This window comes from Patiria miniata, unplaced genomic scaffold (genome assembly GCF_015706575.1).
Source record: "Patiria miniata isolate m_02_andy unplaced genomic scaffold, ASM1570657v1 HiC_scaffold_1, whole genome shotgun sequence".
Lineage (NCBI taxonomy): Eukaryota > Metazoa > Echinodermata > Asteroidea > Valvatida > Asterinidae > Patiria > Patiria miniata.
The window spans coordinates 23,792,345-23,815,605 of NW_024037047.1; the positions used below are offsets into that span (position 1 = coordinate 23,792,345).

General features: G+C 40.9%; 2 protein-coding genes across 2 annotated transcripts in view; both read left to right on the forward strand.

The window, feature by feature from the left end:
• The window catches only part of LOC119726162 (gamma-aminobutyric acid type B receptor subunit 2-like), a 46,295-nt gene extending 29,517 nt beyond the window's left edge, over window positions 1–16,778 (forward strand). The window contains exons 5-16 of the mRNA XM_038197781.1: window positions 3,057–3,122; window positions 4,590–4,781; window positions 5,641–5,871; window positions 6,427–6,490; window positions 7,102–7,191; window positions 8,903–9,059; window positions 10,220–10,352; window positions 11,377–11,484; window positions 11,927–12,052; window positions 12,380–12,525; window positions 14,360–14,552; window positions 15,035–16,778. Of these exons, the coding sequence (XP_038053709.1) occupies window positions 3,057–3,122; window positions 4,590–4,781; window positions 5,641–5,871; window positions 6,427–6,490; window positions 7,102–7,191; window positions 8,903–9,059; window positions 10,220–10,352; window positions 11,377–11,484; window positions 11,927–12,052; window positions 12,380–12,525; window positions 14,360–14,552; window positions 15,035–15,217 (1,689 nt within the window). The 3' untranslated portion in view covers window positions 15,218–16,778. The remainder of the gene's footprint in view (window positions 1–3,056; window positions 3,123–4,589; window positions 4,782–5,640; window positions 5,872–6,426; window positions 6,491–7,101; window positions 7,192–8,902; window positions 9,060–10,219; window positions 10,353–11,376; window positions 11,485–11,926; window positions 12,053–12,379; window positions 12,526–14,359; window positions 14,553–15,034) is intronic.
• Window positions 16,779–21,150: 4,372 nt separating this feature from the next.
• Window positions 21,151–23,261, forward strand: part of LOC119726174 — a 49,668-nt gene continuing 47,557 nt past the window's right edge. Inside the window, exon 1 of the mRNA XM_038197786.1 lies at window positions 21,151–21,333. The gene's annotated coding sequence lies outside the window, so the exon portion shown is untranslated. The remainder of the gene's footprint in view (window positions 21,334–23,261) is intronic.

Genomic DNA, 23,261 nt, shown 5'->3' on the forward strand with positions numbered 1-23,261 from the left:
ACCTTTTTAACGAAATAACAGTTAAAATGCTCCAATTTTGTGACTTTTTCCCAGCGATATTTCGAGACTTTTTCTGTGTTCATGTTCATGGGCCATATGTTAGCTTATGCGTGGTACCCTGTCTCTTCAATAAGCGTTGTTATATACACCACAGCCGGGCCCAGGCTGCGCAGGACAATTGCAACGTCCTCATTGCGTACGCGTACGACTTCTGCTGCCGTAGCCAAACAAATTACAACAATGTTTTCATATTTTTACCTTATGGAGGAAGCTGAAATTTCTTTTACACATTCCTTGTGTCCAGAATTACAAAAATGCTTGGTTTAGGAAAGGTAAATATGTCGATGGGCGAAGTATTTACAGAAAATAAATCGTAGATCTACGCTTTCGTCGTAAACATCCTCAGTATACTGCACTGCCGCTGTACGATGTCGTTTCAAAACTTGCTTAAAACCACATGTACACAAACCAGTCCCTGCGTCGCCTAAACACCGGATGAGTTTTTTTGAAACTCCCGCTCTCCGGTTATCACCAATCTAATGGACCCGCTGGCGAGGTATGTGTTGACAAGTTATAACCCACCCATCACCGCAACCCAGCAGTGGAACTGATTTTACTCCCTATATGTGTATTGAATTTCCAAAAAAGGAAAAAAAAAACTTAACAAATACGCTCTAGGCAGTTTAGTCATATAACTACACAGGTATCCATACCAGTGCTTGTAAGTCTTAAATAAACGAAAATCTTCCCTAGCTGGTTGCAAACACAATGTTTTCAAAAAAAGATTCATCAGCTCGCAGAGCCCCTCATACTCCAATGTTATCATACATCCCATAAAAAGAAAAGAATGAGGAACGGCCCTGCTGATGCTGATAGCAAATCCCATCCCCCTCCCATGTTTTAAACCCCAATTCACGGCGGCAACTTTCTTGGAATGACCTTGGAACTTTCCAACAAGTTATTAATATCAACAGATTATTCCCTGAATTTTGCTTGCACAAAACCGGCTCTTCCTTGCTTTTTTACTAGCCAGAAAACCACTTCTTTTTAAGAAAACACAAGTCTGATAAAAACTTAGATGCATGGTGGCGGCCAAACTCCATTCAATTTAACTTAAAATGTAGTGGCGACATGTATGATTACGCCCCTTCTTATTAAACACAGATCTACGCTTTCGTCGTAAACATCCTCAGTATACTGCACTGCCGCTGTACGATGTCGTTTCAAAACTTGCTTACGCGCCCGCACCCATAGCAACTGTGTTGCGTACGCGCGCGTCAGTCTCACGTGAAGGTGGTTGAGCGCATGTGCAGTGCTGTATTGTTACAAGCTGCCGTATGACTGTTGTAAATTTGGCCAATCATTGCCTTCCATGAGGCTGGATAAATGCTGGTTCAGGGGCCATTTTTTCGCTTGTTCTTTGAAACCGGTCCATTATCACCGTTAATGCCCGGCCACGTGATAGAGTTTCGACCAATCAGAAACCATCAACTATCCAAGGTATTTATTACTATGAAATAATGGTTTTGATGGAATTGCAGATCAATAGATATTTTACGATGCATGCATTTGGCATGGGACCGCGTGATAGGAGTCCTATTACAAGCGTTGGGCCACCTCTTTGTAAACCTAACCTAATTTCCCCTTACTGGGTAAGCGACAAATGACAAAAGTAAGCATTGAAATAAGTCATAATCCATGCATCAAATGTAAAAAATGCAGAAAAATGTACATGACACAAACTTTACAGATCTCATGGGTCGTAGGTACCTCAGAGTGGCTGTTCTTTGTTATTATAATTTCATATCAATGAATACACAAAGGGCTTACTCTGCCTATCCCAGATTAAAATAACCATTGTCCTCTAACTCCACCTTATCGAATAAGGTATATTGCCATATGCTTGAAACATCATATACAAGCACGAAATTTAAGAAAATATTGTGTTCAGAAGGAATCCAAAAGATGTGAAATTTTTGAACTAAATCGTACTACAATTGTTATTGTTATTTCTTATTTGCTCAAATATCATTTGCTACCTTGAATATCCTTGCTTTTTACAGTATAAAACATTGCACATTAGTGATTTGGTTACCATCGCCTCTACAGACTTATAATCTGCTGTTTATGTAAGATGTGATTGTGGCGTGCACATTTCAGCTGCCTCATTGTTAAAGGTAGAGTCCATCATTTGCAGCCATCCGAAAAGTAACTGGCGTAATTATTGTTGAAAAACTAACTTGGTTGAAAGATAGTAAGGAGACTAAACTCCCTGTGAAATTATTCTTTCTGGGAAGCTGTCATTTTGAAGTAATCAACGAAAGAAGGCATTTCCAACGGTGATTCTTAAGAAGCACCGTAGGAAAATTTAAATTAGTAGTTCGTTTTGTTATTCAGCGCAGCGCGCACAAGTATTCGAACGACGCACACGCGCGCGCGGTTGTTATAATTCGTCGGATCAGTGCGCGACGTCGCGTATAGTTGCAATTCAAAACAATTCAAAAACATGATTCAGCAACTTTTGATTTGAAATTGAGATCTTAGAATGCTATTTTTCTCGGAATGTACAGCTGAAGCTTAGCTGAAACTTCATCAGGTTAGTTGCTCAGTATCCTTCATTAGATTTTGAACTCTTTTGTTGCTTCAAACGAACAAACTGCACAAATTACAAATGATGGACTCTACCTTTAAAAAAAGAAAAGAAAAAAAAGCTACGGCAATGAAATGAAATGAAGGTTGAAAGCTAGGCAGAAGGCGGGAATTAACCCAATAAATAAAAATCAAAGTGCTTTCCATGATCTGGGTCTAGGTTGGAATGTCTGTATAATGTCTTCAAGAAATACTGGTCTATTTGTATAAATAGCAGGGACACGAAATCCTTCTGTCCAATTGTCTGAATCCCTAGGAAAGTGTCCAGCAAAGATCAATGTTGGACGGTAAACCTCTTCAAGGCGATGTCATTATGAAATAATGTTACACATTGGCATTGAATTCCTTTTTATGTATGGGTTTGGCAAGGATAACAACATATTAGTTTGTTCTGTTGTTTGTTGCAGAGTAAAGATGTTCGGATCATCGTAGCGAGCTTCTACGAAAGAATGGTTCGGAAGGTGTTCTGCAGTGTGAGTGACCTCTGATTAAGGCTTACCATGGACAAATGTTGAGCATAAAGGGTCGGGTTTATGTCTGCCTGAGACCACTTTTATAGAACAGCTATGCACAGATTCTTGCCAAGCACAGCGTTTTGCTGTTAGAAAACAATGCATAAAAGCCACGGGAAGCGCCTGTGCGTACTTTTGCTGCTGCCAAAATATTTTTGTATCTGATTCAGGGGTCAAAGTAAATACGGAGCTTTTCAGCATAACGCTCTGCTAGGCACTGCAATTGTCCTAGCCCATTCGCGGGGAGGTATCCAGACTTAATACCATGTGACTTTTTTATGGTTATGACTTATTCTCAGCCAATCAAATAGAGACTGAAAGTGTGCCATTTTACATCTGTGAGCTTCCGTTCCTGACCCTTCCGTGACCCTTCTATGGGAATTTTACACGGAGTTGCCCTTTATCTTTCTATAATTGTTAATAGAATGGTTTCTAACCGTAATCACCTCAAGAAACATTCATGTTGGACTTTTATCTTGGCATTCCACAAAAAAAAGTGATGAGAAATCAGTTGGAGATGGGTAAAAAAGAATTTTACTTACGACCTTTCGCATCCGGGTTTTCGTACCTAGGTCTCCTTGTTTGATCACGTTTGTTTTCACATCGCGTACATGCGTGAATGATAACGAAAATGAAAACGAAAAGCATAACGACGCGAAGATTTACCTACCTACGTCTGATGAATTCTAGATTTAGTCGGGCTTGCTTGAACTTAGTTCGTATCAACGGTCTTTTTTTATTTGTTTGTAAATGAGAATTTTGTCCTTCAACTTTATTAAAAAACAAATTCTGGTCATCAGGGTCAAACTTTCAGGCTGTATAACGGATGACTATTCTTAGTAATGGAGCGCTTGAGGAGAACGTTATGCTTGCTAAGCACTACGTTTATTAGCAAAATTAGGGCTATACCAGACGAAATGTCACGCCATATACATGTACATGTATAATGCTTGTGAATGGTTCTGACATTATGCGTTGCAGGTATCTCAGGATGTTTGTTGTTGTTGTTGGTGGTGTTTCAGATGATTAACAATAAAACAATGGACTTTTTGTTTGACTCGTGCCTATCCAAGCGATCAAAACCATTCCCATCTAACACCGCCTTAATGCATAACGTATATTTATATGTCACACCGTCCACAAATAAGCGCCAATTCATGGAGCTATAAAATGTTTGGCTCATCAACATGTTGTTGTTGTTCTTGTTTCAGATGATTAACAATAAAACAATGCACTTTTTTTTACTCGTGCCTATCCAAGCGATACACAACCATTCCCATCTAACACCGCCTTAACACATAAGGTATATTTATATGTTACACCGTCCGCAAATAAGCGCCAATTCGTGGAGCTTTAAAATGTTTGGCTCACACAATTAATGTATAAGCTGCTGCGGCAATACATTTGTTTGCTTGTCACTGTGTCCAGATATTCAAGTTGAACATGTACGGCCCTAACTACGTCTGGATGATACCCGGTTACTATAGCAACGGCTGGTGGATGGTGGAGGAGGAAGGGGTGAGCTGCACCGTAGAGGAACTCAAGCAGGCCAGCGAGGGGTACCTGACTATCGCTTACAGCAAGTATGGAAGGGGCGAGGAACCAGGTGTCGGTGGAAGGGTAAGGAGATGGATCCAGCAATTTAGACCTTCAAAGACTTTTTCAAACTATAGCGCCTAGGTTCCAGCTGGCAATTTTGTTGACACAATATCCATATTCATATTCACCTTGCGATGTTGTTTCCTTGTCTACAGTAAACATAATTCGGCGTTGGCGTCATTCAAAATCCTTGCTACAATGCACTTTATTTATGAATTAGGCACGCATTTTTGGGTCCATTTTTTGGTACTGTATGTTCTCAGTGCATGTATTCATAATATCCGGACACTGGCCGCTACGGTTGGCGCGTTTCTTGACCTATCGCCGTTTGCGTGTTAGCCAAGCCCCTTAGACAACCCTATGGACTTTTTGTACACAAAGTTTTATTTGTTTCAGATTTCGCGCGTTCCGCGCCCATTTGTATATCATGTAATTGGACAATATTTCACAAGCTGCGTTGTCGCGATTCGAACGCGATTCTACCGCGATTACGTCTATCAGTTCACGTTGCGTGCTTCTGGCAACGAAACGTTGCGCCCTATGCGGTACAAGTATGACGATATGTCAACTCAACCATGCTTTAATGTGCACACGGTGTATCATTGCACCAATGGAACCGGAAGTTACCGCAACGTGAGTGTTAAACCAATGGGCGATTGTAATCAGTGGTGTATGCGCGTGTTTAACGAAGTCACCTAAACGAACCTGATAACTACCATGTTACGCAAACGCTCATTGTCATCTTTAAAAAAAAACGCGCGTCGTGCGACTGTCGCCTTGCGCCTTGCAGGACGTAGCGTTTTGTGGTCAATAATTCGGGCGAAAGTCAGGTCTGTCATCACATTATTACTTATTCAACGTCCTAACCGTATCTCTGCAGACGCCGGCAGAATTCAGGCACGAGATGGCGGACGTGGTCGGGTACGAGATTACCATCACCGACCGCGGCTCGGTGGCGGCGGGCTATGACTGCATCTGGGCCTTAGCCATGGGCCTTGAGTCTGCTGAGGCCAGGCTGGGTAGGGGGCTGGATTCGTACCGGTACGGGGACGATGAGTTCGCCCGGACAGTCGGCAGAGCTTTCCAGGATCTGAGCTTCCCTGGCATGTCGGTGAGAACTACGTGAAAGCTTAAAGAAAACACATGAGATTTGAAGGTTAAATTTTGTTTAAATAAAAAGGAAAATGTCCAGGATTAATATCATAATAAGAAGTTGCAGTCGTTTATTTGTTATTATTTTTTTTTTTTACATTTGTCGCACCACAAAAACATCCCCCGTCATATCAACAAAATGTGTATACATCTTTTGATGCATTAAGATCCGCATGACACTTCTTTTTTGGGGCATTGTCTTGTTAGCATCAAAGATTATCCAGAGGCGTAGGGGGGGGGGGGTGTTAACAAGTTCGTGAAAAGGGCGCTGTTCAAACCGGACGATCATGCAAACTATCAGACAAGAGATAGTGCTTTTCAAGTCATGCAGCTGGTAATAAAAGGTGCTTGTTAAAAAAGGGCACTCTGCAAATATTGTGTGGGGTGGACGCTGGTTAAAAAATGGGCGCTTGAATGGGAAAGGGCAGTCTTTAGAAAACCCCCGGTGGTTACGCCTCTGTTATCCATTGTTGTAACTAATCTACCATACATTTGTCCTTGATTTTGTTAACAGGGTCCAGTACAGTTTTCTGAAGGAGGCGACAGAAGTGGTGACCTTTTGATAGAACAAAATATAGGTAAGAATAACCATTTTTAATTCTTCCCGTCCGGAACTCCCACTAACAAAAATAAGTAAATACAAAATGAATACCCATTCAGGCAATCGAGACGTTATTCGAAAAGCTATGGGAATTAAATCCCAGAAGTTACGAGGGTGTTGCCTCAGAACATTACCAGAGGTTTACAGTTTACCTATAGCATAGGCGTAGCCAGCAAAAAAAAGGGGGGTATTAAGGGGGCTATTTCCCCCCTCTCCCAATATTTCGTGAAGACTGCCTTTTTCCATTCAAATCCCTTTTTTCAACGGGCTACCCCCATAACTTGTAAAGAGTGCCCTTTTCTTCTGAACAAGTGCCCTTTAAAAAAAAAGAAGTGGTGTCCCTTTTTGTGTCATCTGCCGTTTTGGGTGCCTTTTTACTGAATTTCGCACATGTATCGCCCTGAAAAGCACATAATGGCCGTTTGTGTGCCTAATCGTCGGTTTTGAACAGCGCCCCCATCAACAGATGGTACCAGCCCCTCCCCCCCCCCCCCCCCCCCAATTTTACGAAAATTTCTTTACAGTGTCAATGTCAATTGCAGAAAGACGAGAGAGCTTACCATCTTCTATACTTCATTGACTTTACAGATGGGGTCGAGAATATCGTAGGCATTTACAACAACATCGAAGACGAGATCACGTGGAACAGACCCACTGAAGAGCTGTGGTATTACAGTGGTAAGAAGAGTCTTCAAAAATACTTTCCCCTGCTATTTTCGAGTTTCACCTGGAAAAAAATGTTGTAGATTGTTATTTGTTCGCATTACAAATGTTATCCACTCTTGACATCGAACCAAAAATCAATCCACGTTTAGTTATGGAATCAAATGATATATTTGCAGCCACACAGTAATTCAAACGTACCTTTTGCGCGTAGCAGTCGCAAAGGCAAACACCCCCCCCCCGCAAAATAAATTAACAAATAAATAAATAGATACATTAAATGAAAAAAGCCAACTGAAAGCTCAACCAAATAGTGCACAGCTATTATGTCTGTGATTATCATGGTCAGTGAATATAGCGCCACCAAGAGTCACAGTAGCAATGAACTGGTTTAGGGGTGCACTCCACCAAAATGTGTACATTCCTACGCGCGAGCTCAGTAGTATTCTGTAATTCTTAGGCAATTTTGAAGAAGAGGTCCTTTCGACCTCTACTTGGGACAGATTGTAGAAATGTTTAGGGAGATCAAGCATGAGCAAGCTAGTCAAGTTCTCCTCTGGAATCCTGAAGCCCCTCCACGAAAAGGTCGTCCCAACATGACCCTGAAAACATCCATCGAGCTAGAAACTGGTCTGAGTGGTCCATCTCTTTCCACCACTATGCTCGACAGGGACATTTGGGCCCAACTCATCAAGTCATTATGAAAATGAATGAATGAAGAAGAGAAGCATTTGTGGCTTCGAACTCGGGGGAGTTTGTTCAGAATAAGTCTGGAACTATGTGTAGCATAGAGGCGGGGCGCTGCCGTTATACATCTAGACCCGCGCTAGAGAAAGCGAACGTTTAAGGAATGGTTTAGGGGAGGGGAATATAAAAAAACTCAAAGTGGCTATCTCTGACAAAAGTGAAATTAAAATTCTCCTGGCGGTCGTAATCTTTCATTTTCAGTGAGTAACCAACCACCGCCTTCCTCCTGAGTGCCACCAAGTCGCGTTTTTTTGTATCCGATTGTGTGTTTTGTTTTTCTATTAGCGCATATCTAGTGGAGTACGGAACCTTTGGTAGGTTTGTCTCCGTGTTGACTAAAATCCTTCACGGTTGTGACCACAATTTAGGTAGCACGCCCTCTTTTGAACGAAAATTAAAGTTGACTTCAGTTCAGCGGGAATTTCTCCGTGTGGACAAAATTTCTTCACGGTGGTGACCACTTTTCCTGGAGCGCGTCCTGTTTCGAAAGAAATATTTTACTTTCCTTTACAAAATCATTTATTCTTTGTTTACGAATCTATTCCCCCCCCCCCAAATAACATAATTTTGGGATTTTTTTTCCAAAGTGTAATTTTGTCAACTCTTTATTTGTTACCATAATATGTTTTATAAAGTACAGGGCCCCGAGGGGGAACAATTCAGTGAAAAATGATGGGGCTAACCTGGTAAAATAACAAGTAATAACAAAAAAAATAAGTATGCACTTCTCTAAGCTTATTTGATCGAGCTATTGTTTCAACAACTCTTTGTTTCTGAAGCGTAATGCTATTCGAATCTTTGTTTGAGTGATTTCACATTATGCGAATCGTATATTTTCTGTATCATGATAATTTTGAGCCTTTCTTGCTTTTTAAGGAGCAACAGTTTGTGTCCAAGCACTGATTATCCTGTAATACACTTTCTTCACAACATTTCTAAATTATTGAATGGAAGTGAATCTTTTTTTTTTATTGCAAAGACGGGAAGCCGCCATTCGATTCCGATATAACCAAGACCATTGAGCTTCTACAGAGTATACCGATTAGCGTCCTGGCTACCGTGAGCGTGTTAGCGGCCCTGGGGATGGTTCTGGGGGTGATGTTTCTAGTGTTCAACATCTGGAAGCGCAACAACAGGTTAGTTTTCCAGTTAGCCCTCGTTTATAAATAGGCTGTCATAACCTGCTGCATGTATATTCATTCAATGCTTTATTGATTATAACCAAACAGCTCCATCTCTGATATTCACGTTTTGTTACATATATGGCGCTTCTCAGTACACATGTCATTCGTCAGCTGTTAAATGAATATCTGTTGACGTAATAAGACAGAATCTCTTGTGAGTGTATATAAACTGCGAAGTTACTAAATATACACTTCCATTTTGTTCATATTACACAGTGGTACTTTGCAGCACGTTGGGTATTTAGTCTAATCACCCAACAATGTTCCTGAGCCTGTTTGGGGTGTAGTCTTATCTCAAAGGATTGGAAACAACTGCCACTGAAAGTTTATTGCCGGTTATAGTGACAGGGTGATTGATTATGCCTGCCCTGCCTAGCTCAAGGCCGAGTACCCAGATAGTTGTAAATACACATAGATGGTTCTTGTTACTGGAGCTGGTGCCTGGCTAGGAAATTCTAGGTGCATTGTTCAACCGGGGCTTGTGCATGTTATCTTTCTATGCTTTAATGAGAAAGTTGTGAAACGTGATTCTTTTTTGACTCAGAAATTTCGGAGTAATAAAAAAGTTACGCAAAACGTACTGCAAAAAAATAGTATTGTCTCTGGAGCGACGGTTCAATCGTGTAATCCAAAGTTATGAATTTCCGAAGCAATCGATGTTTACATCGGATAAATTCATCTTTGTAACCTTGTGCAGAAACACTAAATGGCGCTATGTGATAAAGGACACAGTCCGTGCGCAAGCTGGTTCGGGCATGCTCCTATGGCGTGCTCATTGCGTATACACGACACATTTAAAATGGAAGTTGGCTACAAGGCCGTAGTCGTTTGCGCTCGACGAGCCACATGTGAACATGGGCACGTGCTGCATGGTCCCTCATTTGTCCTGATTTAATCAATGTAATGGAAAAGGAAATGTTCATTCAAATTGCAATTTGAGACATTTTGCCGAGGACGATAACAAATTCTCAGATACAGCATGCAGATTGTCTTAGAACTTTTGGAGGTGAATCGTACAATGTTAACCGAACATTTGTCATAAAGATTTGACGTTAATCTCGGAAGAACTGCAGGCGATATATTTTTTTGAAACAAAAAATCTTTCTTCTTAGGCAAATCAAGATGTCCAGCCCGAAAGTAAACAACATCATCGCCACTGGTATCCTGCTGGCATACCTCGGTGTGGTGCTGCTAGGCATCGATAGGTCTATGGTAGAGGAGACGTCGCTGCTTACCATTTGCAGGGTGAGGATGCTCCTACATTTGAAGCCATTGTACGATCAATTGCTTTTCGTGCATTTGGTTTGTTTCCACTTAAACACCCCTCAAAACCCAAAAGAGAATGTCCAAAACCCTTACCTATTGAAGTTTCAGCTCAGTGGATATTACACTTTTCGCGAAAACAGTGAAAACACGCACAATCTTTTGATCATGAAACCCGATTTTGTCTATAGATCACTCTTTATTCCCACAGAAGTCAATAGACTAATTGTTGGAAAACACCTACATTTCTTGATTTCTTCTAAATGACAGCAAGGCAGACGAAATAATTTCACCTTGTTTTTAGGATCAGTACGATCTTTAATCCAAGTAAGCTTTTTGATAGTAATTCTGTAGGTTAGTTGTTGGATCACAAATGCAAATAGTCATACTTGCCTAACCTTTTCATGACCGATTTTGGTTTTTTTTCGGCAATGGGAATGAGCACACCGGGACCCGCCGTAATTTGAATTATTCCTCGATCGATTTTTTTACAATTCAGGAGGAATGTTAGTTCGCATTTTTTTCATACTGGCGAATGGGTGACACCGCGTTTTTGTTCCATACTGGCGAAGGGGTAACAAAATTGTAATACCTGTTTGCCGGTATGGAAGGGTCGCGGTGCAACCTGTTCGCCAGTATGTTAAAACAACGCGACGATATGTTGCATCGTGACGTCACTGTATTTTGCTTTCGCCACAACACGAGTTCCTTGACTATTTTTGCTTTTTTTTCTACAGTCCAAAACAGTGTTTGTGGCATAATCGCTTCACTTGTTTTGAGGCATGTATTGACCCCGATAAAAGTTGTTGAACGCCAGCAACTTCATTTCATTCGACCGACACCTTCCAAAGATATCATTAGCAGAATTAGAATCTGACAGATGACTAAATGCTATCGCTTCATGGCGCACTCCTGCATTGTAAATGACTTCCGATACCTGAGCTGAGAGATTCTGCTCAGACGAATGATAAACCTCATGTCCTATATTGGCACTTTTCGGTTTCAGGTTCGTTCCTGGATCATTCCCATTTCCTTCACTCTTGCATTTGGAGGAATGTTCACCAAGATGTGGAGGGTGTATAGCATCGTCATTGCCAACAAAACTAAGAGAAAGGTACTTAATTGAGAACTTTATAAAGTTGTTGACTTTTATGTAGTGGCACGTAGTTTTTCCAGATATCTCGGGAGGTGATTCTTATAAGTCAGCTAGGTATGTGTACTAGCAAAGCTCATAAATATTCATGAATAACTTAGACGGTAGCCATTTCTAATGGATACAGGAGTCAGCCACGTGACGCACCTCAAACGTAAATTTTAAGACCGTCGATACATTACACCAAAATGTACGGACAAAAAAAGCTTGCCAAAACGCATTTCTTTAATCCTATGAAATATTGTAAGGGTCTGGAAAATATGCCGAATTCGCCAACAGCCTTCTCCAAATGTGGACAGTGTTTGGCTTTACGCTCACATGCCATTGCTAGGCCTTTGTGATGCCAGTCTTGTTTAACTTTTACTTTTTTTTCCCTCTGATTTCCTGTTTCGTGATTTTTAAGGTGATCAAGGACTACTATCTCTTTGGTATCATCGCCGTTCTGCTGTTGGCAGACTTGGCCATTCTCATCCCCTGGCAGATCATCGATCCAATACAGATCAAGGAGAACAGAGTACCTATACCTCAGGTATGAACGGTTTCCCATATTTCACTGCATTTACCAGCCGTTACTGTAGAGAACCACTAATGAGGGCGCTTTAAAAGTACCAAACGGCGCCCTCAAGGTTTCAAGGTGTTAGGTACGAGTCGAGAACTGTATCACAAAGAATGACTACACTACCGATGTTTGCAATGTCATGTACTCTTGTAAGACAATGTAAGACTCTTGAAAAATGTGAAAATTCTTATAGAGTATAATTATCTTAACACGTTGAAATGCTCTATCGCATGCAGGCCTATTTCATGCTTAGATACATTGTAGTTACCGACTTTTTTTCCTCGTTGTTTCACGCAGACCGAAGACGATCTCACACGTCACGAGAAACGCGAAAAGCTGTACGTGAACTGCACGTCCAATAACAACACCATATGGACTCTGGTGATCATAATCTACAAAGCGTTCGTTGTCGTCTTCGGTGCCTTTCTGGCGTGGTCCACAAGGTAAACGAACACTGTGCTACTTACCTAATTTCCCTCTCAATGGGTGACGTTTGAGACTCGTGGGGGCAGCAAACACATCGGTCCTTTTCTATTGTTTGCGAAATTTTGAACAGGCGTACGTTAGATTTTCAGGGTCAGTAGTCCGACTCTGGTTAAAAGTGCTCTCACCACTTTATTTGGCTTTGTTTGAATGGAGGAACTTGTGAAATATTCAAATGTTGACCAACAATTGTTGGAGTAATTAAGCAAACGGACTACGCTTTTTAATACCATGCCTATACCCGGGAAACTTAAACATCTTCGCAAACGATAAAAAGGCCGGTGTGTTTGCAACCAATAAAAGCAACTGAAAACGTTTTCCATTGACCACTGGGGTCGTTACTGCAGGTGCACACGTGTAGATATGCATGGATCATTTACGGCGCAAGCTAGTTTTTTAAACTTAATTAACATGCATTTTCTTCACATTTTTGTTAATGGAAGAGACAAGCATTTATCAGCGCTTTTGGATGTGGCGGTGGATAAAAGCAAACATAGGGCAAGTCCGCGCAAGAACTATTGTTGACCATTGGTTAACCATAGTTCGACTAAAGTTAGCCCGAACTCTGTCTAGTCGACGGTGGTTGACTACGCTAGTCATCTATTTCGAACCAGCATACTGGGACTGATTGCATCGCTGGTAACCAATAGCCGCGTACATTCATAACGTACAGCAGGGAACCAGGATCCAGACGTTTTGCGATGACATTTGACCAGCGTTTGACTAGAGAGGTTCTCACGTTGTTATTAGTCCGCAGGCGTAAGGAACGTAACAAATCAACCACTGGTCGACTAATGGTCCTTGCCCGAACTTGGCACTTGTTCTAGAGGTCTTGCTGTTTTATGTTTAGGACGCCCTCTTTGATTATCAAATACGCCAGCGTTCGAAAGACTTTGATTTTTTTTTCTCAGTTAAAACTTGGCATTTGCAGCGTTGGCGGGTAGGCTAAGCTTACTTTCTATAGCATTATTTCAGAATGCTCATCGAAAGCTGTGTGCAGCAAATTATGTATTGATAATTCACCATAATATAACAATAATTGGATATAAAGAGCGCCAAATTGCCAAAGGATACAAGGCGCTGTAACAAAGAAATGAAAAAGGGGAAAGAAGACAAGACAAGCAAACTACGGTTTGGGAAATAGATGTGTCTTGAGAGAGAGCCTTTTTGAAGGACAAAATACTGCTTGAATGTCTGATGGGGATGGGTAGGCTATTCAATAACTGGGGGCGGCAATAGAATGCCCTGTCACCAGCCTGTTTACGTGACCTGTGGATGACAAGGGACTCTCCAGCAGAAGAACGAAGGGAGTAAGGATGGGTCTGGATTATGAGAAGAGAGGAGGTATAATCTGGTGCAGAGTGTTTCAGTGATTTAAAGTGTGAATCAATGTGTGGAACTGAATGCGTTGGGTGACTGGGGGCCAGTATAATTATTGTTTGAGCAGGCGATAGAGGGTTTGGGTGTGTTTTGGGCTTCTGAAAGATACGCCTTGCACATCTGTTTTGGAGTCTCTGAAGACGAGACACGTCTTTCTTAGAGACACTGTTTCGCAGACAGCAGCAGTAGCCCTGACAGAATTAGGGCACTGACAGCATTGGTGCAAGCATAAATGATGGAAGTAATCCTACCAGAGAAAACAAATGAAGGAAGTTCACGTGAAGAATAGACTGCGCAGCACCGATATCATATTAAGATGATGGAATGTAAGTCAGATAAGAGAGTAAATCAAGCATGCTTATCTATCAACGCTGACTACAAGACCTTCTTTTGATTCATCTTGTTTTCGTACAGGAATGTCAAAGTGTCCGGCTTGAACGATAGTTACTACGTGGGTCTATCCATCTACAACACCGTCATTTGTTGCATGGTAGCCGTCTCGCTATCCTTCCTGAACACCTCCTCAATCGTCGTGACCTTTGCTCTAGTCTCCGGTTTCCTTCTGCTCTGTATTACTATATCCCTCTGCATGCTCTTCTTTCCTAAGGTGAGTGGGCCACTGATCTCGATATTGGAGATGGGCGTGAGTGCTTCTTAAATGAATGTATGATTTGCAGCGGCGGCTGAACAGTTTTAATATGAGGGGGGGGGGCACCTGCGAACCAAAAAGCGGTCAGTCTCGGCATAAAGTAGGGGTGGGGGAATTGCTGCCGTTTCAAAGGTGGGGTTGAGGGGGGGGGGGGGTATTAGCCCCTAGGTCCCCCGGTTCTGCCACCCCTGATCATTGGCGTTTATCCCAAAAGCAACCTACCACATTACTATCAAAATGCTTACTTGCATTTATTAATAATAAACACACCTTATTGATAATTCCATAAAGACATGTTTACCTTGACACCTGTTGTCTGAGAAACGAATAATTAATTTACTTGATAGCAGTTGTCACAGCAAATATGAAGGTAAATCTAAAGCTGAGTTAAAAAGTGGGAAAAGTATCCTAAACATTCCTGTGCATTTTTTTTATTCCAGGTAATCGCTGTGTATCGCAAGAATGAAGTAGCCGACGAAAACTTCACAGGGATCAGAGTAGGCACGACCATGGTGCCCACGATGGCTCACAAGCCGCGTGCGCTAGGCGGGGATATGCCCACTACCAGCGCTCACAATGGCGAGTTTAAAACCGCCACCACTGATGGATCCAATCCAAAATAGGCTCATCGAATGGGGGCGCTGTATTACGACGCCGTTCGTGGATAACAGCGAGACGTGATTTCAAGTGAAGTGCATTTAAGCTCATTAGTTTATGGGAAAGACGTTTGCAAGACCAGCATCTGTGATGTGCGTGCAGATTTGGCGATCAATATTATGCAAAACAACTGCGTCTTGACCTCCAGATTCTGACCATTCAGTGGGCGCCTTCTATCGTGTCTTCGGTAACCCGATGACGTATGAGAAACACTTGGTGTATGCAAGCAGGCCTATGACCAGTTAACATCATTGGCCACTCTTTTACGCCACGATTTGGAAATGCGGCTGCGATGGGCTGGCGGGCGAGGTCGCATACAATTTGCGTGCTCGGATATACATGTATCCGCACAGCTATAACTTCATATGAAGCGCACATGATATTTGAAAACACGTATGGATGAAGTGCGCCCTCAGTGACAGCTTAAACGGACTGTGAATTAATCGAGGGAGGTAAAGTTTTAATATTGCCTAAGTTTGTGGAGCTTGTGCAGACCCGAGGAGAGTGTATATTATATGAGGTCTGATATTGTTCTTGTTATACAATCCCCTAAATTAATGTGTCCTTGCCGCTTGATATAATCCGTTCTTGATGCCCAGAAAAGTAAAAGTATAGTTGTTACGTTCGTTTCAAATCGTTTATTTATGACACATTTGGATATAGGTTATTTTCTTTATTAGAAATGTAAGTTTCCCGTAGATCTGATTTTATAAACGATTTTATGGAATTATTTTTAGTTACTTAACTCCAGACACGAGGATGTTTTAACATTTTACCATAACAAAGCTCGTACTGACGCGTACAAATACTGTGGGGTAGTTCGTTTTCCTAATTGCTTTTCCGAGTCTTGTGAAAGAGTCTCTTAAACTATTCGGAGGTCGGGGTTGTGGAGAGTTTTAATAATTTTCATTTTTTAATTAATGTGTCCCGTGTTGTATATGTAGGTAATTTTTATCAGCCCTTTTTATCAGCTCTTTTTATCGGTCCTTTTTACCTGGATAGGAATCCCACTTGTCTTTTAGTCCTGTTAATACAGTTCTGTGGGTGGCCATAGTCATGGATTTAAAGAAAAAATGGGGGACCTCCCAATATTTTCCTTTTTTAAAATTATTTTTTATTACTTTATTTTTTTTTTCATTTATTTTATCAATATCGATTTTTGTCTGAACCTTTGTGTGTTACCTTGATTGTAATCAGGGGTATGGATGAATACATTGTCGGATGACAGTTTTTATTCATCTGTTCATTCCTTGACAGCCCCTGCTTAATGTTTGATTGTAACCTTAACTTAAGATTTAAAATAAATAAAATAAATATATGTTGACACTGTGAAACTTAGAATAATGTAATAATATAATCAATATTGGTTTAACTTGAACTGTTTATGAAAATGTTATTGTAAATTAATATATTGTTATCATTCCTAGCCATGAATATATTTTTACAAAATGAACAATTTCCAATTAAAGCCTTTGAAGACTAGCTTGGAAATATGGACATGAAGTTGTCAAGGGCGGATCCAGAGGGCCATACCCCCCCCCCCCAAAAAAAAACCGAACCCAATTTGTTTTTAAAGTGACGTCGCAATAAAGGCAGGCACTGCGTACACCACCATCTTTTCCTAACAAAAATGGTCAAAGTGATCAGAAATTGCCTCAGATCGCACCACAGAGCATCTAGAATCTCTGAACACCATGCCGAAATTTATGGGCCCCACGTTTTCGGCAACCAAAACATTTTTTGGCCCCCCCCCCCCCAGTAAAAGTTGTGTTCTGGATCCGCTTTTGGAAGCTGTCGGTAAACAGGTAATGTTGGGACGGAAAGACAAAAGTAACATTTCTGATTTCTACCGTACTTCAACTCACCTGTATATATATTTTTTTTGCAAAGATGCAACAACGAATAAATTATGGACACAAGGCACGGACGGTAGATGGCGCTTTTTGTGAGCTCTACTCTTGGAAATGGAAACAAGGTTGAAAAAATGCAAGTGCCCCCCCCCCCAGTTGTCTCTCCAAAATCTCCATTTGTGACCGCTGAGGGGGTACTCGTGCATGAAGTTCATAGCTCCCTGTCTGTTACACTTATAATGCCTTGAGCATTTTTGTAAATAAGTATTTGTATCAGAATGTCTTAAAAAAAAAAACCATTGAAATGTTGTAAATAATGGTGAAGTTTCTTTCTAGCTGAACTGCAGGAGGACAGCCGTTTCACCAATTAACATTTCACTCTATCTTGACCTGTATGTGGCCATGCAATGCCATTATATCACCATTATATCACCACTCCACAATCGTTTGTTTTGTCGGGGTCCGCTCATAAGTCCGACGCCTCATAGGTCGGACGTGTCATAAGTCCGACAAAATCGCATCCCCTAACCAAATAAAGGACCATAAGTCCGACGCCTCATAGGTCCGACGACTCATAGGTCCGACGCCTCATAGCTCCGACGCCTCATAGCTCCAACGCCTCGTAGGTCCGACAAATTAAACGCCTCGTTTTTCCGATGTCGGACTTATGAGGCGTCGGACCTATGGGGCGGAATAAATACATGTTATGCCTCATAAGCCCGACGCCTCATAAGTCCGAAATTTCGGACATATGGCGTCGGACCTATGAGGAGTCGAACTTATGATACGGCCCAGTTTTGTCTCCCTCTTTTTCTGATTTGGTTTCTTTGAGTCCAATTGGTTGTTCTGTATTTCCGCCGGTTGTCATACCTCCTTGCAAGGTGACCTGCCCACCTCCACTTCTTTGAATAATGGTATTAATAATGTCCTCAACTCCTGATTTCTTTCTTAGATTCTCATTTGTCACCCTGTCCTTCTTTGTTACTCCTATCATTATTCTTTCCATAGCCCTCTCTATCACCTTTAGTTTTTTTTCTAGACGTTTGGTGGTAGTCCATGTCTCGGCACCATACGATAGACACGTAAGATGCACTGGTCGAATACCTGCCTTTTCAGGGATAAAGGAAGGGTATGGTTTCGAAAACGTGGCTGAGTGTGCCAAGCTAGAAGTATTGTCTAGTATGTAAAACAAGTATTCTTCCACCAGGAGCGATGTTGTTTTGCCTGTAAAATCGAGTCATCGAAAGTAAACTATACATTAAGTAAAAAGCGCCTTTCTATGAGCATGACGTGGTTTGCTCCATATTGACCCCCCAAAAATCTGTTTGTTAAAAAATGACGCAGCGGTTAAAATAAAGAGCCTGCGTACGTCCATTGTTGCAAACGATAAAAAAAAGGAAAATGTAAAATGTACGTTGAGCAAAATGTGTTGGCCCAGAATAGCACTAAATACCAGATGCCCATTTCAACGATAACAACGTACCGTCTTTGCATAAAAAATTACTATGAGCCAAAACCAAACTTAGAATGATAGGCAATTTACATTAAACAAAACCAGAAGTGCATTTTGTAAAGTATAACATTGCTGTTGAGAAGAAGCTTACCTTCCGTTGTAATTTTTCTTCCGAGCATAAAAATCTTTCAGGAAAATAGCATTTCCCTTTCTTTGAATGAAAATGTCATGTAACTGTTTCCGTCGGCAATGTACTTTTAAACCTCCGAAACCAATGGTTAACAAGCGGGGTTTTTTGCATGCTTTTCATTGAGGACGTATTACAAAATGTGTGACGTCCGCCCTACCCGTCCACCCACGTGACACCTACGTCATCACATGACGTCACAGTCCCCGCCAATCAAATAATTTCTCTTTTTTTTATGTAAAATAACCGCGTCTTGAACCTCCGCGCACCTTTTAGCATATGCTTAGTGTTAATGGGCATGTGAGGGATATAGGGCAGAAAGTGTCTAAACAAAAGTATTGTCTGGCAAAACTAGGTGTTCGGTTGAAATTATCTCTGCGAATCGTGTTAAACAAGCACGTCGGAGCTTGATACACTGTCAGTGATTGCAAGGTAATAAAATGGCACTAACTAGGCAGACTGCACTGACCAACAGCTGAATGTATTTAATTCAATTCTGCAATCAACGTCATTGTTAGTGAAAACATCGCTCAAGAAGCGAGGAACTCTGTCCTGTGAAATATACTTTATAACGAGAGAAAAGGCTTATAAGCCATCGTGAACGTTAATTACACAAAGACGAATACCAAACTACCGAGGACAACTATATGTTAATATTGGGTTTTCATCTTCTCTTAATTGTTTTATACATACCGTAAAGAAATTGCGATATTTTTTTTCAAGCTTACTCGGATGGGACTCGCACCCTCGATATCCTGCTTACTAAGGAAGACGTCTCACAACTCGACCACCGAGCTTGGCTAGCTGGCTCGAGTTTGATGCAGCACGGGTACTGCAACCAAACGGGTACACACCTTCCGACACACCTATGTTCCGACACCCCTATGTTCCGACTGTAATTCATTACTCATATCCCTAACCCTAAGCGGCAGTAACACAATCTAACATGGGGATTGTCGGAACATAGGGGCGTCGGAACACAGAGCAGTCACCAACCGAACGTTTTATAACATGGAATGTGCGTCGGGGAGTTGAACATTCTTACATTGGGTTTTGCCCTTCGCCAAAGTATTTAAGACACACTGTATTCTCAGTATAAATACGTCTGCGAAGAATTCCATCTCATAAAAAGATACAAAGTCTGGTGCACCTGTATGTTTAAATATATTGGATCGAATAAAAATAAATGTAACTTTTGATTTTACAGTGATATATTATGTACAGTTGTCCCTATACGAAAACCTTTCATAATAACATTTCCAGAAAGCAAGTGTTTTCTTTATGCCGATGTAACCTTGGCTGTTAAGAGTAAAAAAAATAAGTGGGAAGAGAACTCGGCGACTCGGCTTTCTGTTTTTTTGTTGTTGGCCGGTTTATTCTGGATAAACTGGATAAGGAAGGAAAATAATGAAATGGTCTTTCCTCGTCTCTGCATGGTCAGCATAGCAATTACGCTATCGCGGGTCCTGTTGACTACGGCTATTCTGATTGGCCGTGGGTGATTTTAATAATAATGGATATTTTTAATTAAATAAGAAAAAGAGTACTTCAGGAGAAACGAGAAAACTAAGGGGGACCTTTGTCAGACATGTGACACCAGTATACAAACTACACTTTAAGAAAGTGTATTGTGTGCTCTTTTGAACCCAATGGCACAATCAATGATGTCGTGTCGTTAAACATTGCTGAAGAAAATATTTGTTTTCTCTCTACAAAAATACCCAATATAACTAAAACGGCGTAGTACTTTTCCAGTGTTTGCATTAATCTTGTCCTGAAAACATCCAGTATAAGCAAATATTAAACCACAAGCAGTTAAGAATCGACGTTAACGACCGCTCATTTTGGACGATGACAATTTTTTCAAAGAAATAGTAGTTTCCAACTCGAGTGTGAAACTCATTTACTCAGCTGCTTTATGGAATTTGTTTTTATGTTCGATGAGTCTGTACTTTAGACACTTCATCAACATTGGTAGTTAGCTTTCAAAAAGGAAATGACGCATATCACGGCTTCAAAAGGGCACACTACTTGAAATAAAACTTGTTATTATTGAAAAATATCTGATCTTCCAAAGTTACAACATTTTCATCAGATTTTGAATGACGAAAATGAACATGTTGCTCTCTTCAAAACAAGTTGATGATATCAAGTAATCAATTTACAAACTGGTAACGTAAGTGCTGTTGCTGCTTCTGTTAAGCAAAAAAAAATATAAAAAGTACCGAACGTCAGAGTGGCTAAATCCGCCCACGTGATTATTAAGTCCTTTTCCCCTCACGGGGAAAATTCCCTGGATTGGATAGATGAGGATTTCGCGACTAGGGGCGGGCTAATATCTCCTATACGCCGTGAGTGGACCAATAGGGCGTGTACAGAACGCAGTTATATAAGCCGGGTAAAGTAGACGGGCACCACTAGAATTGACCGGAGCCGTGTGGTACTCTACCTCCCTATAGAACACCGAATGCAACATCTCTCCATTGTTGTCGCTGTCTGCAAGTTTCTGCCAGTACTACAGTTTATTTTTTTCTCATCCGAGTTTCAAGGGAGCTACTAGGAAAAAGAAGAGGGTGATTCCACCTAAGAAAGGTTAGTAACAGTTTTCTTTAGTTGGTAGAAAATGATATCAATACCACAAGAAACATGATGTTTACATACGCTGGTATAGACCAGAGTGGCCCAATCCACTGCAAAAACCTGTCTTGGAGCTGTGGACTGATTTTGAAAAATACTAGATATGTTCGTCTATTGTAGAAAAGCATCCAAATTAATTATGTTGTATAACTAGATATTTTATACTGTTTTCGCTGTGACGAACGCATTGTGTAAATTCATATTGCATTGCATGAAATTTAAGAGCGGTCTGGACAAAGACAATTTGATCTTGGCATCCTATGTTCTGGAATTGCATTGGAAAATTAGGGTATTAAATCCAAGCTACATCGTGCCAAAACCCCGACCTCTATCGCAGCTATTCCCTTTAGGCCTTCATGAATGATTGTAAAGATAAACCCTTAGACAAAGGATTCTATCAAATCGGTGGACTTTTGTTCAAACAACAATGGAAACGTATTCACACGAATTGTGCCCTTTTTCATATGATCACGATGCTTCGTAGGCTTAAATATAATTGACCGTGCTCCATTCGGTTTGAAACGATGAAAGAAATAGTCGATGTGCCGTATTGTTAACGAAGGATGTTTTCAATGCCTTATTGGCTGAGCTAGAACTTAGAGCAAGATGCACGCTTCTGTGCAGATGTGTGTCAGCAGAAGTTTTTTAAAGGCATACAAGATCATTTGCATTCATCCCAAAAGTAACCTACCAAATTATTATCGAAAAGCTTACCTGGATTAAAGATCGTACTGGTACTTAACAGCCCGTGAATTCATTCCACCTGGCTTGCTGTCATTTGGAAAAATCGAGAAATATAGTTGATTTCCAACGATCAGTCTATTGTTTGAGTATTGGGGAATAGAGAGTGCGGCTAGACGAAATCGTGTTTCGTGACCAAAGGTTGTGCATTGGTTTTTCATTTGTGTTCTCGGAAAAGTGTCCGTCCACTGACATGAAACTTCAACAGGTTGGGTTTTGAATATTCGTCTTGGAGTAGTGCTATTATTGAAAACGTTCAAATGCATCAAAAGCAATGATCCTATACGGATTAAGGAAAAGGTCCTATTCATGTTTAGCGACGGGAAATCATTACAGCTACTACAACTAGATTTGTTTTCACTTTATAAAATCGAGACTACCCAATCGTTTGCCCTATTTTATTTGAAAGACAAAAATAAGTTTTTATGATTCACAAATCCCTAAAACGTGACTTAAATGTGGGGAACAAGTCAGAATTTGAGAAATTTTTATTTAGTTACTTTTGTTTGAAAAAGTATAACCGTATTAATCGTGCGCTGACTATTCGAAAATGAACGTAATCTTCAGTTGTTTTTCTAGGTCTAGTAATAATTGTTCTTCCACAAATAAACTCCCTTTTTTCCCTGCAAAATTGACATGCAACATTTAAAAATACATGTTGATATTATTTTGTTACCACGGCAACAAGAGACCTACTCGTGTAAACATCTAACAAGAAAACAGTGTAGGCTTTTTTTTTCAAACGGTATGCAGGTTGGCACCGTTCAATAGTACAGTTTTATTCCCACGACAACTGCTGACTTTCACCCAAGCTCTCGCGTCCATTTTACCGCGAGGATATTTCGCACTCCAGGGTTTCGGTCGGCCTTGGGCGATTTTTATCGAACTTTCGGCGGCATAAAATTGCGGGTAGGTAGGAAAATCGATAATGTCTTGGTCTTGAGTAATTATTCCTCAATTAGGTGCACAGCCAAGCTTAACACTGCTCTTATGAGCAGAGTCTGCCCAATATCCCCCTGCTTGGTGAGAAAATGACGCTTGCTTTGCGAAATAAACGATCAGTAAAGACCGACGTAGTTTTTTTGACATCGTTGGGAAGTAGGCTATTGGGCGGGGCTATTTTTTTTCTGATGCGTGGGCAA